The sequence below is a fragment of the Syngnathus acus genome, chromosome 10, assembly GCF_901709675.1.
Source record: "Syngnathus acus chromosome 10, fSynAcu1.2, whole genome shotgun sequence".
In the NCBI taxonomy this organism is placed as follows: Eukaryota; Metazoa; Chordata; class Actinopteri; order Syngnathiformes; family Syngnathidae; genus Syngnathus; species Syngnathus acus.
The window spans coordinates 10230333-10248723 of record NC_051095.1 but is presented as its reverse complement, the minus strand read 5'-3'; the positions used below and the strand labels follow the sequence as shown (position 1 = coordinate 10248723).

At 41.3% G+C, this 18391-nt stretch overlaps 2 protein-coding genes across 6 annotated transcripts in view; both read right to left on the bottom strand.

The window, feature by feature from the left end:
• Positions 1–1522: 1522 nt before the first annotated feature.
• On the bottom strand, positions 1523–14933 carry tapt1a (transmembrane anterior posterior transformation 1a). Of its 2 annotated transcripts, XM_037262094.1 has the most exons (15): positions 14712–14933; positions 13629–13759; positions 12859–12977; positions 12037–12069; positions 10911–11073; positions 10375–10510; positions 10097–10194; positions 9947–10016; positions 9655–9735; positions 8216–8325; positions 8083–8142; positions 7951–8019; positions 7797–7873; positions 4837–5012; positions 1523–3482 (listed from the first exon to the last, which is right to left on the bottom strand). In XM_037262094.1, exons 1-15 carry the CDS (start codon positions 14911–14913, stop codon positions 3172–3174), a joined length of 1836 nt encoding a protein of 611 aa, XP_037117989.1. In that variant the 5' UTR covers positions 14914–14933; the 3' UTR covers positions 1523–3171. The 2 variants fall into 2 exon arrangements, with proteins under 2 accessions (XP_037117989.1, XP_037117990.1); XM_037262095.1 differs by lacking the exon at positions 12037–12069.
• A 950-nt stretch (positions 14934–15883) lies between these two features.
• ldb2a (LIM domain binding 2a) overlaps positions 15884–18391 on the bottom strand; it is a 45928-nt gene continuing 43420 nt past the window's right edge. For all 4 annotated transcript variants that reach the window (XM_037261697.1, XM_037261695.1, XM_037261696.1 and 1 more), the window contains exon 9: positions 15884–18329. In XM_037261697.1, the coding sequence (XP_037117592.1) occupies positions 18096–18329 (234 nt within the window). In that variant the 3' untranslated portion in view covers positions 15884–18095. The remainder of the gene's footprint in view (positions 18330–18391) is intronic.

The following is an 18391-nucleotide window of genomic DNA, read 5'->3' as shown; positions in this document are numbered from 1 at the left end:
TATATATAGTAGATATATATATATATATCATAGTTACAGCTCACACACAAATGCTGTACACCTTCCATAAAATGTCTGTGGGAGTTGAGATTGTATCACTTTGGAGATCCCAGCGCATTTGACTGAAAGGACCTTGTCTTCAGGGGGCCCCTGACCTCCAGGGAGCAGACAATGATATCATTGTGGCTCGTTCGCAGGTATTGGATGTCTATAGCTTCGCCTTGGGCTGAGAGTGATGCTCACGAGGAACATGGGAAAGCAGAACTGAAAGTTGGTCATTAGCACAAAAACATACTTTGTGGAGTACGCAAATGCTTTAAATCCAAACTGTCTAAAGTCCAGCCTTGGGGTCATTTGCGGACTCAAGAATGTTTTTAATGGTCCACTGTACAGTATATATATATGTAACTATAGAACACTACCCGCATTAAACGTTGAAAGATATGTATTTTTGTTGTAACAAAAGTTAAATATTATCACTTTTGTAAAATGTATTTTTTTTTAATAAATGTTGAACAAAGACCTTTCTTTTTGACTCAGATGATGATGTGCCGATGCGTTGAGGAGGACTTTGTTAAAAAAAAATCTTTTGGCATCTACAGCTTCCACAAGGACCCAATACCTATAAATAAGGCTGGGATCAGACTGATTCTGATACCTGGTCTTGGTACTCGCCCATCTCAACACTTTTGATTTGTCACCAATGAGGTAATGTAGATACTATATTTGTTTAAATGTTTGGACGTCCTTGCTTTAAACGATCTCGACGTGACCGTCCTCTCATAAGGAGCTTATTGGTCATCTAATAAGTGTTAGCGTACAGTGTGACACACAAGTTCGTGGGCCAGACAGGTGAGGTCGTCTGGGGGGTGAATCTCAGCTTACTGGCACTTGTTGAAAATAAATGACACTGCTAAAAAGGAGGTCAATTTTGCAGGGTTTCTGTGTGAAAGAGGCAGGATAATCGCACAATATCTGCGCGAAACAGGCAGTATTTCTGTGAGGTCTCTATGCAAAAGAGGAGGTAGTTTTTGTAGTTTCTGTTTTAAAGTATAAAAAAGGCAATAATTTGGCAGGATCCCTGTGAAAGGTGTACATTTTACTATTTTGTAATTTGCCAGATAACTGATCAAATAAGTAAGAAATAGAATGTTTTTGTGTAAAACACATCAGTTATGCACAATTCTGGTATAAAAAGGTGATACATTTTCAGGGTCTTGCTGGGTGTCTGTGAGTGAGGAAGTAATGATTTTGCAATGTTGTCGTGTGAAATCCTGATATTTCTGTATGAAATTAGTAAGCAATTTGCATCGTCTGTGTTGACGAGGAAGTATGAGTTTTGTTTGTGACAATGACATAGCTAAATAAAAAACAAGGTGCTAATCATTCAATGCAAGACAAAAACGATACAAAAAAAACCAAAAGATCAAGTGAAAACATATTGTGACATTAGGGAAGTATTTTGTGTTTTATTGCAAACGGTATGCCAGGATCATAAAAGAAGCTGAGTTATAATCACATCACAGGTGGCACTTCCGCAAAAATATTTTATTTCATTATTATAAGTACAACAAAGGCAGTAAACCATATAAACTTTCTCTTATGTACTCGCCCTCGCCGACATGGTGGGAAGTACCTTAAATAAAATTAAATAAATCAATAAATCACACCTGACATGTCACATCTTATATGTGAATAAAAGAGGATAATTCATATTTCTGCAGGGAACAAACAATAATTTCATTGCAATCAAAGTCAAATCTGAAAACATTCCAGATCAAAAGGCTTTCATTGTGAAAAGCCTTCTGACTACGACAAGGATGTAAACATGGCAGTGAAGGCTAAAAAAATGGCAACAAGCAAGTTTGCTCCATCAGTGCTAACGCTATATGGACAAAAGTATTGGGACAGCAGGCAGGACATCTACATGAAGGATCAGAATTGGTCCGGCTATTTTGGTTCACTTCTGAAAATCGATTGCTCTTTTGTGATTTGTGCACTACGAAGCAGAATCCTTATTATCAAAAAGGGTGGGTGAAAAAGGCATTTTCATTTTGCAGAGTCTCTGCGTGAGGAAAAATATTGGGGGGTTTCTGCGTAAGAAAGACAGTCTTTATGAAGGATCTGTGTTGGAAACTGACGTATCACATTACGTGAATATGAAACCAATTTTGCAGGTAATTCTCATGGTGATTTTTCAAGTGTCACGAAGGCTATTATTTTTGCATGGTTTTTGTTTGTAGGATCTCTGTGTAAAAAAGGCTGCAATTTTGTAAAGTCTTTATGCAAAAGCGGTGGCCACTTTGCAGATGATACCTGCATGGTCTTTGTATGAATCAGGCTAAAATTTTATTTTCTTTGTTTGAGAAGTTGTAATTCTGTATGAGAGACGGCACTGGCAAAATGTCAGCGACTAAGGCTCTGACTTTGCAAGTTGTCCGTATGAAAGTGATGATCATTTAGCAAGAGGTGTGATTTTTTTTCAGGCTCTCTCTGAGATAATGTTTGCAATACTGCAAGATCAGTGTGGAAAAAAGGTAGTAATTGTGCAGGGTCTGAGTGAAATAAATTCCTAAGGTTGTCTGTGTAAAAGGGGCGGTTGTATTCAAAGGGGTGAAAGTGGTCCTAATTTTTCTGTATCTGCGAGAATAAGGCTGTGATTTTTCAGGCTCTCTGTATTAAAGTTGTGGTAATTTTGCAGGATTACCGTGTTAAAGAGGTAATCATTATGCAGGGTTTCTGTTTTAAAGAATGACGTATTTAGCGTGACCTCTGTGTGAAAGTGGCTACAGACATGCGAACTGAACTCAACTCCTTTCTCGAACGTTAGCTCATCTTTGAATTTGAATCAAGAAAAAGCAACAACATAGGCTTTACAATTATAAATCGTAAAACCAAAAGAACAAGCGCAACATTGTCTTGGTCTTGAGGAAGTTGTAAACCCCATTTTATGCAGCATTGTGACAATCAGGACGGGAATCCTTTCTCATGGAGTGAGAGTCCCCCCTACACCTTTTGTGTAGGCTTTAGCTGTGCTCTTCCGTACCTTTAAAGGTTCTTTCAGATCCAGCTTCCCTGCATACTGATTATCAGCTCGCTTAATCTTCCTGTCATGAAACGTCTCAAAGCGACAGGAAATGCCCATCCAGTAACTTACTCGTGTCTTTTCCCTCAGTCTATGCGGTTGCCACAGATTGTGAAGCGGTCAATCTCCAGAAGGTCCTTTTTAGGAGCCTTGGGTCTAACCTCGGGTTCATGCTCCTGCTCCACTTTGGGGGGCAAGGGAGCAGGCTGCAGGGGTTCGAGTACAGGAGGCGGCTGGTCAAGAGGAGGGGGAGGTGGCGATGCAGGCGCTGAGGCCGAAAAGTCGCCAGAAGGTGGAGGAAAGTCCCACCTTGGTGCTGGCTGAGTAGTCACTGAAGAAGAGGAGGGTGAGGAGGAAAGACGGACGGAGGGCCGTTTTGAGTTCGACTTGGTGTCATCTGTGGAGAACAAGACGGAAACATAATGTTGTGGTTCCCCTTGATATGGAAAATAGCACAGCACACTAAAACCACGATAGAATTAAAATTTTATGGATCAAGACTATGTATGGCGGCGCGGTAGAGCACTGGTTAACAGATGATTTAAAAACAACAAAAGACAGGCACTTGAATATAATTGTGCGGTGGTGTGGCACTTAAGTAAGCAAGAGGTTGAAAGTGAGGTGAACATGGTAGCTGACGTTGTGGTTTTAAACTCCAGCTGAAAGATGTGGCGTCCTGTCGCTTCTGTGACTCTAGGAAACGCTGACTGGAAATGACACGCCATCAGGATCTTTCGTCACTTCAAAGCTCCCGTTGAGAAGTGTGGGTGGGACCACGCGCGGAGGTGAGAACTGAGGGGATTTGACTGCAAATGACAATGAGATGGCACCACCTCCAGGAAAACGTGACTGGCGGTGTTTGGCCTGATGACGTGCGTGTCGAAAAGCAACAACGGCCCCAAACTGCACCATTTGTGCAGTCTTACAAGAAGAAAAGCAAGTGTTAGTGGGCGTCCGCCACAGTTTGTTGTCATGGAAGCGATGAAATGACATTTAACGCTTGGTCTCGTGTTGACGTGGGCCGCTGTGCCGAAGAGCTGGTCATTTAGTAGAGATTTCCGATGAAAGGGGTTGTCATTTTAAAGGATGACCTTGTGGAATAGGTTTTAGTTTCATATGGTCTCTGTGTAAAAGTGGCAGCCATTTTGGGGGACCTGTGTCAGTGTGGTGGTTAATTTCCAGGATGCTTTGAAATGTCTCTGTGTAATTCTTTTTAGCATTGCTGCGTGAAAGAGGCGGTCATTTTACCAAATCTCTGTATGAAAGTCACGGCAAGTTTATTGGATCTCAGCGAGAAAAGTGGCAGTTTGACACAATCCCTGCACGAAAGAGATGATCATATTCTGGAATTTTTACGTGGTTACTGCATGAAAGAGTTACAGTAGTTATATCACAGAGTTTGCTCTGGGGTAAATCGCATCAGTGATAAATGCATTATGGAGAAGAAAAAAAAACAACGCTGTGTATAGAGGTGGCTATTTTTCAAGATCTATGTGGCAATAATTTTACAGGACCTCTGTGACCTCTTAAATGTTGTTAGTCACCTGAATGTTGATAGTCACTTAAATGCTGTACAGAAGCTGAGATCAACCGGAGTCAAATTCCTTGTTTGGCATGCACAAACTTGGCCAATAAAGTTGATTCTGATTGCACACAGACCCTTCTAAAATGACAGACTCTGTCATTTTAGAAGGGTCTGTTTGAAAGAGGCTACAGATGCATGAATCCAACGGTATCCAGGGCTGTATTACCTGAGGGTGTCGTGGTCGTAACGTGGTCGGCCTTCTTGTTGGGAGTCTTGGCTGAGGAGGACGAAGGTGCGGCGCGTGGCTTCTCGAACAATTTGCCCTCCATGTTGGCCCTCTTGACGTACACGCATGATTTGCCGAGCAGCACAATGCTGTTCAGAACTTTCAGTGTGACCAGTCTGCGGAGAAAGAAAGGTCTATTTTATAGGAACTCTGTGTGAAAGATGCAAAACAAAACAATCAACTTGCAGGGTCCGGTGAATGAGGTCAATAGTTTTGCAAGGTATCTGTGTGAAAGTGGCTGTAATTCTACACGGTCTATTAATATGTTAACATACCAGGCAGGTTCTCAGTTCGTTGTTTATGTGTCATGTAACGTTAGCATACCATACAATTATTCAGCCTGTTGTTGCCTCTATTCTATTTTTATTTTAAATTGCCTTTCAAGATCACATGTCTATTCTTGGTGTTGGATTTTGTCAAATAGATTTCCCCCAAAAATGCGACTTATACTCCAGTGCGACTTATATATGTCTTCCTTCTTTATTATGTATTTTATGGCTGGTGCGACTTGTACTCCAGAGCGATTTATAATCAAGAAAATACGGTAATCAATTTAATTATCCATGTAAAAAGGGGGACCATTTGACAGGATTTCTGTGGGAAAGAGGCAGTAATTCTGAAGGGTCTCTGCAATAGAGACAAATTTACAGAGTCTCTCTCTATGGAAAAGGCCACAGATGTGGCGCTTTGTGTAAAACACACTGTAGTTTTCATATCATTTAAACAAATCAAATTTGGGGAGTTTCCCTTAATTTCGAAGTGAATGAGTAACAAATAAATATTGGTGGTGATGACTCAAATTAGGATTATTTAGCCTTCAGTGAATCAAAGGTTTGTGCTATTTTCCCCTTGTCTAAAGTGTACTAAAATATGTAGTGTACCACTTGCTCACATTTCTAAATCCATCCGTTCGTCAATTTTCTGAACCGCTTGCTGGAGACTATACCAGCAGTCATCGGTCAGTAGGCGGGGGACACCCTGAACTGGTTGCCAGCCAATCGCATGGCACACAGAGACAATCAACCATCTGCACTCACAGCAACACCTAATTGGGAATGTTCAAATCGGCCTACCATACATGGTTTTGGAATGTAGGACAAAGCCGGAGTAACTGGAAACTGGAAACCCACGCAGGCATGGGGGGAACATGCAAACACCACACAGGAAGGATTGAACCGGCAACCTCTGCACTGTGAGGCGGACGTGCTAACCACTGCCTCACCGTGCCACCCCATTTCAAAATCAGGTAACCGAAATATATTGGTTCTTAGTATGAAGCTAAAAGCTATTTTGGAGCTCTTGAACGCATGTTCAGTGGTGTGTATTACTCCCACTGGTTCCATTGTGATACATTTGTGGTCCAAGTGTGCCATCATCAGGGCTAAACGGAGCGTTGCTGATGACGGGCAGACAAAATTAGGTCTGCGGAGCTGCTGCTGCTGCATGTGATGAGGTGTTAAATGCGAGCGCATGTCAGTATGGCTGAACTGTTGCCAGGGCACGGCAGTGTGTTCCAGCAAGGGCTATTTTTAAACCACCGAGATGCCAGCCGAGATGACAACATGGTACTGTTCACCCCGAAGGGGAAACTCTTCAATGGCGCCGGGCCGATGGGATACGGCGAATGAGCACAGGGAGAACGCGAGGACAAAATGTTGATGCTTGTTTAACTGTGTAGTCTGTGAGAATATTTGAGTCAGTTTGATGACATACATAAGTGTGCTATGATTAAAAATAGATGCAGATACAAAATGTGTCAATGGGCATGCAAAAGCTTCTACTGCATAACGGGAAAAAAAACAGCTCTCTGAGAAAGAGGCGGTCACTGTGGAAAGAGGCGGTAATTTTTCGGGATCTCTGAGATGGGGTAATTTTGCAGAGTCTGCATGAAAGGCGTAGTAATTTTGTTTTTAATCTTAAATGTGAGTAAACCAGGCGGCCTTTTTACAGGGTCTTTGTGTTAAAGTGACTAATTTTGCAGGATCTGTTTGAGAGGCAGTGATTTCACAGGGTCTCGGTGTGAAGGAGGTGGTAATTTTGGGGGATTTCAGTGAAAGAGGTGTTCATTTCCCAGTCTCTGTATGAAAGAAGCTTTAAAGGCTCTCCAAGTACAAGAGGCGCTACTTGTGTGAGAGGAGTATAAATTTTCAGGATAACAGCGTGAAAGAACTGGAAATGTCATTGGTTTTAAGAAAGACATGGTAATATTGACACTATAAGAAAAGTGGAATTTTATAGGACTTCAGTGTGAAACAGGTGTTAATCTTAAAGTGTCTCTGTCAATAAGGTGGTACTATGTGAAAGGGACAGTAATTTTGTAGCATGTCTGTGTGGAAGAGATGGTACTCATGCCTGTTCTCTGTGTGAAAGAGGTGCTTCCGTTTGAAGTGAGAGGTCCTTTTGCCGGATAGCGATGTGACAGCGGTGGTCAATTTGCAGGTTCTTAGCGTGAAAGAGTTGATACTCTTGCATGGAAGCGCAGTATTGAAAGAGGTGGTACCGTGTGAAACTGGCGATAGTTTTGCAGGATCTTAGTGTAAAACATGTTGTTCTTTTATTCTATAGCTGTATAAAAGAGGTGGTAATTGTACAGAATGTCTGTGTGAATTTTTGTGTCATTTTGCAGGACCTGTGTAAGATTTTATAATTTTACAGGGTTACTGTGTGAAAAACTTTGATTGAAAGATGTATTTTTATCTTAACCAAAAACAAATTTCATTTTAGAATTGTTTTAAACTTTCCAAGCATCTTATAGCTGTGCTAAATTGCACACTTGCAATAAGAGCAGGTTTAGTAAAAGTGTGCTCCGAGAATACTAGGCGCTCAACAAGTGCATCAACTTCAGACCATTACTTATTGCTTCAGAGAGAGAACACACATTAAAGATAATTGGATCTTACCCGAGATAAAAGAGGAGCACACACGTGTATGACAGGGCTCCTTGCACCTTTACTGAACTCATGACCACCCGGATAAGCTGTCCAAACACAGAAGACAAGGTGTTGACATAGAGTATTTGCAGGTCAACAGCATTTAGAAGGTGCGGCGTCTTACTAGCACGGCCAAAGGCAGCGGGATGAAGCCCATCCGGCGGGCCACCGAGTCACTGTAGTCCGTGTAAGCCTAACATAGAAAATACTTGATGTCAACAGATTGGGGGCGTGGTCGGAAGAAGTCATTGCTTACGTTCTTCTGTCGACTGCTGACGAGATCAAAAGCTAAGCTGGCTCTGTATTCACTGTAAACCTGTCAGACAACAGAAGAAGACGTCAGAGGAGGGAGACTTATTAAAAAAAAAAAAAATAAATACAGTCCTTACATCTGCCGTGATGTCATTGAACTTGGTGATGAAAGCGTGTTTGATGGCGTCAACCGCCACTTCGGAAGTGAGGACCATGAAGACGTCGGGGAACAACACCCACAGGTGCTCTGCAGCAAAAGAAACAAGCGCAATCACTTCATCGGATTGATTAGAAAGTGAATTGCTTGTAAATGTTTCTGTATTTTTCATATTGCCTTTTTTGTGTGAGATGGTTTTCAATCACATTTTTGTTATTTACGTTTTAATCCCAGTTTTCAGACATCCCATTGTTTTTTTGTACAAAAAAACATGACTAAGCCATTCATGTCCCAGAATCGATGCACATTTAGCTAATTCATCATCTTCCTTGCGCTATGACGACAAGGCACCGAGACAATAACTCTCCCGGTCTGATCGGCAAATCCGGTCAAAAATCAAACCTTCAAAATAAAAGTATTCAGTATAACAACAGTTTCACCACACAAAGGCAGTCATTTTAAGAAATCTTAGCATGAAGGAGATTGCAAAATTAATTTTACGGGCTCTTCGTGTGATAAAAGTGGAAATTTTGCTTGATTTTTTTCAGTTTGATGTTCATCCACGATTTAAATATTAGAAACACCCCAGTATGATGCAGTGCATCACAAAGTAGTTTTAGTATGAACGTATTTACATGCATGCATCCACTATAACACTTTAAACATTACTTCACAAGTGTAATGTCTCTACGAATGCAAAACCTTTCCTAGTAGGAGACATTCTTAATAAGTCTTCAAGGGATGTTCAAACCGCACTACAAAGAAAGTCCAGTAATGTAGTTTAATAATAAGCTTCATGCCCATTTTTCACAACGAAACATTTGACTAACAACACGAAATGTGCTTTGAGGCTCATTCTGAGAAAATCTTGTTACTAGCTCATCACAAGCAAGTATTCGGGAAAGCAACAGTGACTGATGGAAAAGGGGCTGAAATGAGCGCGGCGGTGTCACAGATTGGTTGACAGGCTGCGTCTGTCAGTCAGCGCCCACGCATTTGCCTTCAGGGGCGTCTCGGGGAGATGACGCTTGTCATGGAGTTGTCAATCGGGCTGTCACGCTGTCTCCGCTCAAGAGGACTCCCCCTGGAGGGTATAACTGCTCACGGTGCAGCAGGATTGTCCCAACTGTCCAGCCATTCGCTGACTGCGTATGACTTCTCTGTAATATTTCATGCATGTGCGTGCTTGTGTCTAAGAGCTAGAATGAGGTCAAGGTTGAAAAAAAATAAGGTGCAAATTTGGAATGGATCTTGCGCAAAGATTCTTCAACATGGTTAGAAGGGCTGAGGATCAAGCCCACAATATTTGGGTTGGGAGATGACCACGCCACCAAGTGAGCATCCACTTCCCCCTTTTAAAATTACAATGAGGTATACTTGGATAAGCCCCACCCTAAGTACAGTTTTCAAGATAATTACCGAGATTCCATGAGAACTGCTCCATATTCCTCAGACACACGATGAGCATGAGAACATAGCTGGTGAAGCGCTCTTTGATATCTGGCAGAGAAAACAAATGACATGTGAAAACACGACAACAAGTGCTGCTAAATTCTCAAGCTCATCAAACAAAATGTGATTTGTTTACTTTTGCCTTTTTTGAGCACAAGCTAGTTTCACACAAGGATAAATAATATAACATGAGGTTATTTTAGAACATATATTAACTTTTATCTGTTCACTCTTGATAAGATGCCAAAGCACATCTTACCACTGTTGGACATTTGGAACAGGTTGTTCTTTTCAAATTTCTTGAAAACGCTGCCTTTGATCTCCACGAACTGTGAAATGAGAAGCAGTTTACTTTTGTCTTGCCCAATGACTTGAGTGTGTGAGTGTGTGTGTGTTTCTGTGTACTAACGTTACTGGACATCATGATGGTGAGCAGAGACTTGTTATGCGAGTTGAAGGCGACGTTTAGCGTGGAGGCTTGGACCATGATAAGAATGGCGTGGAGGACTTTGGTATGTGATGCTCAAGAAAACAAGTTCAGCAATGAAAGACATAAAAAATGCAATAGTAAATGACTATGTAGTCCTTTAAAAAATATCTGTATCCACGTAAGGGAATCAAAATATATCTCCCCTCAGAATGGTCCCCTAGCCTACACCCAAAACGTGAGAGAACGTGGAAGGATACAAACATATAAAACAGCCATGAGGAAGTGAGGGATGACTCCGATGCTGTCCCTCTTGCGCTCTTTAGGCTCTGTGGCTGTCCAGTACAAAGCGTCCAGGATGTCTTGGCCGAAGGAGGAGAAGAGGCGATCTGCCACCTGTTGTCACGGGTGAGAAAACAACGGAAATAAATCAGCTTTAGTCCAAGGTCCAATTGTCACCAAACTTATAACCAGGATAGAATTGTTAACTGTCACAATACAAAAAAAAGCTGACCACTATAAAACGCAAAAACAATAAGTCTACCTGAATATAAATCAGTCTTGATGACTCATGGCCCATCATTTATCAAAACCACGTGGCGACGAATAGTATTGATTGGTGAATGAATATGAAATGAACCAACTTTGAGAGGTTTAGCCCTAATGCCAGCAATATGAAAGACGGATAATTTTCTCTCAATTGAATCACAAATGTACTTTACTCAAATCTGTGCCTGTTTAATTGAACTCAAATTGTGTGCATTTCCTGTTTTGTGAATAACACAGCTCATCCTACCTCCAGCATGTTGTAGATGAGGTAGAGTTTGATGACGGACTGCCCTCTGATCAGGTGGTACATCATGGCGTAGTCCACGTAGTGCATCATGAAGAAGCACAGCACCAGGATGAGTCCTTTCAAAATGTCACACACCTGCGCCGGCTGCAGCAGCCTCGATCCACTGTAGAAGCACACAATCACTTCATTGACTTACACTAGATACTACACAATACATCCAGCATCTATTCCACTATTCCATGAAGTCCTGCATGCCAGACATCAAGATACAAACTACTAAACATGCATTTTTGAACAAGACATTTTGCAAGCCCAGTGTGACGATGCCTGCTTACATTTCCAGTGCTTATGGATCAAAAATGCAACTTTGCAAACTAGCATTAAGGTGCTGTGACAAATATAGCCCAAGGATTTTTGAGACATCACAGGTGAGTAGAATTCCAGCATATCAAAGGCCAAGGTGTTTGTTGGTGGCATCTGTGTGTAAAAGATGCAGTCTTTGAATGACGGATTATGATTTAAAAAAAAAAAAATCACTGACACGCTCGTATTATATGTGATAATATTTGCAAAAGAGACAGCCTTGGTATGTCACCCGTGGCAATTCATTAAGATTTACGTAGGTTTTGAGCATAGGCCCTCCCACCTCACATTATTAATACTGCCTGACTCAATTCTGTCCTGCTTGCTACTCATCACATCACTTCCTCACAGGGTGTATGGAGCACATATAGATCTAAAAGGGACGAAGACTCGCTGATGCCATGCTGCTCTTATTTCTAGGGCAAACAAGTTGTGACTAAAACAACAGCGCCTCTTGTTGGTTGTAGCCAAGTAGTGCACGCTATTGATCCTCCTTGTTTTTCTTTCGTTCATACAAGCAGCATGTTTGTTGTGTTTGAGCAAACACGGAGGATGAACATGCACACTCGGCAAATCTCCGCTGACCTGGTTGAAAACAATACCCACGATGATAGAGGAACAAACCACTAAGGTGGAGCATGATGATGAGCAGCTGAACATCTAAAGGACAAGTCTAAAGGACACGATGGAGATGAGGATGCAGGTAGAGAGCTGATTGGTTGGCGCTGGCGAGTGAACATGAATAAAGCCGGAGGGAGCATACCTGCTTCTTCTGCAGTAGGGGCATGTGCGTGCCCTACAGTAAGAAAGGGGGGAGGACGGAAACAAACATGGAGTACTTGCTATAAGATTTACTGATTAAATTTTTTAAAAAAAAAATAATAATAATAATAGCACATGTGTACCTATAGTTCATGTAATATTTTTATAATAATGATAAGAAATCGGAGGTATTGGTTATTGTTTTGTTATTTTTACTTTAATTAATAATTTACAGCTGTTTTAAATATTTTTTGCAAAGTGCACATATTCAAAATGTTTAGTTTTTTATTTTAACATTGCAATAAAAATCTAAATATATTTTATTATCTTACATCCCAAAAACATTTTCATTTATTTTTATATAATTTTTATAAATGTTATTAATCTTTCATGTTTGTTTTATTTTCTTTCCATTAATGTTTTATTGCAGTAATGCACCACCAATAAACACTTTTTAAAACAGTAATATATACAAATAGGCTTACTCTTGCTTTTAAGTCAATACAATACATATTGGTTTTATTTGTTCATGTTATTATTTTAAAATTGTAATTTGATAACTATGTAAAATTTGTTGTTTTTATTTTTGAATAAATGTTTCAGTCAGTGATTATTTTTTTAGTTCTTTGTAATTTATCGTGGGGTTCAAGGAAGTGCATTTGCATCAAGATAATTACACGAAGAGGACCAACAAACGTTTCATTGCTGCTTTGGTTCTACCGTGAAGCCAACAGCAGTTTCAGCTCTGTTTTGGTTCTACCGTGAAGGCAGAGCGACTTCATACAATATGAACCTGTTAGTGTGCGTGTGTGATGTTTCTGACCTGAAGCCAAAGCAGGGCAGAGTGAGGAGGCGGAGCAGAGCGAGCAGCACCCTGAGGGGCAGCAGTGTGAACACGTACAGGAAGGCGTCCACGCACAGGAAGAAACCAAAGATCATCAACTGCGGGGAAAAAAAACAACAATGACAACAATTGAGAATGAGTGACAACACAGATACAAGTAAAGCAACAATCTAAACTACGTACCTCTACATGTGCCCTTGCTAAAAAAGTCATTTTCTCCTCACTTTGGTACTGTGCGTTAATGGCGTCTTAAAAGTAAAACAACATTGCAGTGTTCGAATTGAGTGAGCTGTGAGCCTAGTGGACCCTGGTGGGAGGGTTTCCCTCTTATTGGTGGAGCCCGTGTGAATTTTCATGGAGCAAATAGTAAATATTTTTATAGAAACACTCAAGGAAAAGAAATAAATGAATGTGTGAGTCAAACTGTTCGACACAGTGAATGTACAAGAGATCTTCTATGTTTGCACAAATTCCTCTCCTGCCTTCCCGCAGTTGGAACTACACTCAAAACTGCCATCTGGTGGCTCAGGACAGAAACAGCAAAAAAGTTAAAACTACAGCTGGTCTCATTTTTCCACATAGATTTTCTACCCATCAACAATGACAATGATATATAAAGACTTGCCCTGAAGTGTCAATGCCTTGACTTACAAGTTTTTAAAGATATGATCAGAAATTGGAGATACAAGTGTGCTTTGGACCTGCGCTGTCAGATGGTAGCACCAAAATTGGCAGGATCCATCCAATACCTTTTCCAACTCCTTGGGGATGCGCATGCACGTGTACACCCTCTCTCGACGTTCGGTGTACTTGGCTTCGTTGTGCTCCAGGAAGTAGCCTCGGGTCAGCTCCGTGCAGATAAAGCGGGTCAGCGATGAATCTGGAACAATGCAATGAACACAGCTGGCATTGTCATGTCTGCTGTCGTGACAATAGCTATTCACACATAAGGCATGTCACAATGACAGTGTTAGAGGGTATTATGATTCTGGTTACCATGACATGTGGAACTCTTCTACGATTGAGTGGATTCACATTTGACTTGTATGAAATAGGGCTCATCTGATGTTTGTTTTTTGTTTTTTTTTTGGGGGGGGGGGGGGGGGATGCCTATCCCAGCAGTCTCTGGGCAGTAACTGAACTGGTCGTCGGCCAATGGCAGGGCACACATAGACAACCATTCATGCCCACAATCTTCCCTGTGTGGAGTTTGCATGTTCTCCCCGTGCCTGTGTGGGTTTTCCCCAGGAACTCTTGTCACCTGCTAAAGTTTTCACAAAGCAGAGATCCTTGATGAATGAAAACAGACCATTATTTGGCATTTAACCTTGAACCCCCTTGGGAGTAAATGCAATCGAGCACTTGACTGAGACTCTAAGAGGCACAAATCGTCTTCGACTTAACCTGTTTATATGCAAATAATGGCCACCTTTGGGATCCTATCGAAGCAATGTACTTAATAAAACACCTTTTTGAGTGACACTTAACGTGTTTACACTAAGGCGATAGGAGAAGCAGAATAAAATCATCATACATACATGCCATCCATCCTGTTTTCTCAATTGCTCTGCATTGGTCAACTGACGTAAGGCTTGCTTGTGTCACCCAGGAGTACAGGCAACGAAATTAAAATCGGTTTCACGGTGCGTTTATAAATTACCTTAAAGGTTACTATTTATCAATCAATTCGGTTGATCAAATTTGATAGACTTTGACAACTTTGCTCATTTATCTTGCTAAACGTTTAAGGAGTATGATCATATGTGAAATGTTAAAGTTTTAGTGTCACAGTTGAAAACCAAATAATAGTGTGTGTGGGGGGGGATGTTTACCTGCCGAGTGGTCCCTTCGCTCGCGCCTGATGTCAGCGCTAATGTCGTAAAAGCCCAGCGTCTCGGGCAGGGGTGAAGAAATAATGCCTTTTCCCGACTTGTTTGCATCCTGCCACACATGCGTCTGTTGCTTGTTTTTGCGATCGGAGTCCGATTCTTTTTCTTTCTCGTCTGACAACTCTGTCCCCGACGTGTCGGCCATTTTTCCCCGTCAGTCAGACTTTTCTATGTCGCATAGTTTTGACGTCACGACACCAGCGTCGACCAAGGTAAATACGTGAGAGGTAATACAAAGAACTTGATGACGACGTATTTATTTAAGCGAGTTGTTTTTATTATAAAGCAAATATGTGTTTTACTGTAGTTTTTACCCTTTGATGTTAGAGAATTAATCACAGCGCTTGTGCTAAATGTTTTTGACACATGCAAAATTATTTCTTTAAATAAAGTTTATCAATTAATTTTTATGGATTTTTGTTAAAAGTTTACTTTAAATATAAAAATGTAACGTGTCGTTTGTTACACCGCTCATGTCATATAATTTATTATTATTTCTTTTACCGATGAAGTTCGACAAGAGAGAATGAAAAAGAGAGAGAGAGAGAGAGAGAGAGAGAGAGACTAAATGTCCCTTCTGGTTCTGTTCACAAATTATAAACAGTATAATAATGTTGAAAACTAGAAATATATTAATTCCAATTTTCATAACAGTGACAGTAGAGTAAAAAGTAGAAATTGTGTATGCAATGAAAATGTTTTGCAGCAATACTCAACATAAGCCACTTGGTGTGGCTAAAGATCCACCGACTGTTCTTCCAAGTCAATTCTACCCGACAACAGAAGCCAACCCAGAAAATCCACGTGTTGTAGGGTAGAAAGTGCAGGTTATTTCAATTTAAATGTGAAAATACTCACACTTATTTTTTCGTTTACTAATCCAATGATTGGAATTTTAAATTTACTTCCATATTGGTTCCTCATTCTGGCATTTACCCAAATTACCAGTTTTAAAAGCTACAAAATAGCTACATTACATTGTTAAAAGCCATAACCCTATCCTCAAAATGTTGCTAATCAACATAATCTGCAGGAGAATCGTTTCCAATTTAGTTGCAAGTTGATTTTCCACCTTATTAAACACCTTATCTGCTTAGAAGGAGTCGTCCTCCGTGTTATTTGTAAGCACGGTTTTATTGGCACAAGTTAATGGTAAAGCATACATACCAGACATCAGATATGACACAGAACACCTCTGCTATATAATGTACAAACGGTGTCTAATAATACTAGCCTCAAACATATTCAGAAATGTATGTGTTTCGCTTCCTCACAAAAAAAAAAATGCACAAGTAAATAAGCAGTCATGTGAAGACATGCACCTTTTGTCTTCTTGGGAAAAGTTCAACCGAGAAGCCTCCTTTCATATGGAGAGCCTGCAAAATGGCCAAATTGGAGCCTTAGCAGCGAGATATTATTGCTGCGGTTGTCTGCGGTATCCTGCGATCTGTCGGGTTTCTACCCTCATTTGATGTTGGTGAGAAAAAAAAGCCAGTTTTTTGTATTCAGTGTACAAGTGGGCTACTGGTTCACAAAGTTAGCAAAAATGTAGCCCGTTTCAACACAAAGATACTGCAATATTTCAACATCAGAGCTACAACAGATAAACTGACAATTATCCGCTTTTGGTGTTTAGAAGAACTGCGCAAAGGTGGGATATTGCCACGAGCTTCCGCTCCTGGACCACAGAGATGTCGTAACAGAGCTGCCTTTCCCTTTTACACATAACCCGGCAACGATGGCACATGTTCATGTGTGTACGTGCTGTTATGGACCCGATTTTACCTGCAATAATGTAAACTTGCCATTTCATTATGTCATTCTTCCGCTTTTACAGAATAGAGACAAAAAAAGGAGGTATAATTCAGCTTTTAACAGGCCGTGTGAAAGAGGATACTGGCTTATAAGCTTTGCTTTATTGTATCCTCTTTCACACAGAGATCCTGCAAAATATCATAACAGCAGAACCGATTAGGTTGAATGATGGAACCCAGCAAAAACTGGAAGTTGTGGTATCCGGTTTGTGTTACACTGGTGTGACGTAAAACAAACTTGACAATTGCTTTTAACACAGTGAACCAGAGAAGTGGGCATTGGGTGTTAAACTTTCCAACCCTGTCCCTCTGTACAGAGTTCCTATACATGTGCGTCGTCCCGTCTGTGTTACGGCTCTGTTGGTATATCGTAAAGGTGTAAAAATTGTTGTCCGAAAGTGATAATTGCTTTTAACACATCTATGTGGGAGAAGTGAGAGTCGGACATTCTGGCGTGGCGGAATTCCCCTACACACAGCCGGCGACACGTCTGTCACGGTTCTGATACTATGGTTGAGGGGGGGGGGCTGGGGGAGAATCCTAATTTTTGCAGGCAGAGTAAATCGCCAAATTGAAGAAGTCTTGTGAACACAATGAAAGGGACAGCGTGGCATTTCTGCAGGATGGCTTTGCTTTGATATGCACCTGCGGCCGTGTTGTATTTTTGCTTTGGTTGTGCACTAGCTAAAACAGGTTGGCGGAGGGTAGGATTGGGGGCATTTCGACCCATCCTGGAATAGTTTGGAACCTTCCATAGAAAACAAAACAGCTGCTGTTTCCCAACTGCTTTCAAAATAGACTTCTATTTACACTTACAAACCTTGCCAAACTGATAGAGGACAATAAGATTGTTGCATTTTTTTTTAATATAAAGCACGTATATGAAATTAACAAAAATAATCAAATCAAATAAACCCTATAAAATCATGCAGTTTGGAAGTATTAAAGGGAGAAAAGCCCATTTTTTAAAGACAAATCCACAGAGTGGGAGACCCAATCCAACTGCTTTGCATGGAAATGGCGGCAACCATTGTGTGTATGGGGGCGGGGCTACCCCAGCTGACTTTGGGCGAAAGGTGGGTTACACCCTGGACTGGTTTCCGTCCAATTACAGGACACATATAGACAATCATTCACACCTATGCTGAATTTAGAGTGTTCAATCAACCTAACATGCATGTTTTTGAGATGGCAAGATTTGAATCCAAGCCTCAAAAATGCGAGGCGGATGTATTACGTGCTCTGCTGCCTAAACAAAGGGACTGTTCTTTCCTGCTAATTTGAAACAGAAAAAAAGCAAGAGTGACTGCAGTGGCTTCAAACAATGTCAGCTGGTGCTTTTAAAAACAACAAAACTTTCTTCCAGTTCCATTTTGTGATATCATGTGACGCTAGTCCACCAATCACAGCGGAGATAGTCCACACCTTGCTATTTTTTTACATTTACATACATTTTTTAAAATGTCCTGGCAGGGTGGCTATTGCTGCTGTCAATGTTCTGCATGTGTCACTTCTACTGCGAGGCCTGCGGCGCTGCATTCTCCGCTTTGCCGTCGGGGCCGCCATTGGACGCTTTGCCGCTCCATGGCCCGTTGTTGGTCAGTGCCGGCGAGCCGGTGAAGTCGTCGTCGTCGTCCAGGCCGTTGGTGGCGTCGTACTGCGTGTTCTCCAGACGCGTTATCAGGCGCTCGTCCTCGTCGCCGAACTCGCCGCCCATCAGCGTGGGCTCGCCCACCACCATCACGTCCTAGAGATGATGCAAAGAAGAGGGATTGAGCTTGTTCCATCTTGTGTGTGTCCTATTTCCAT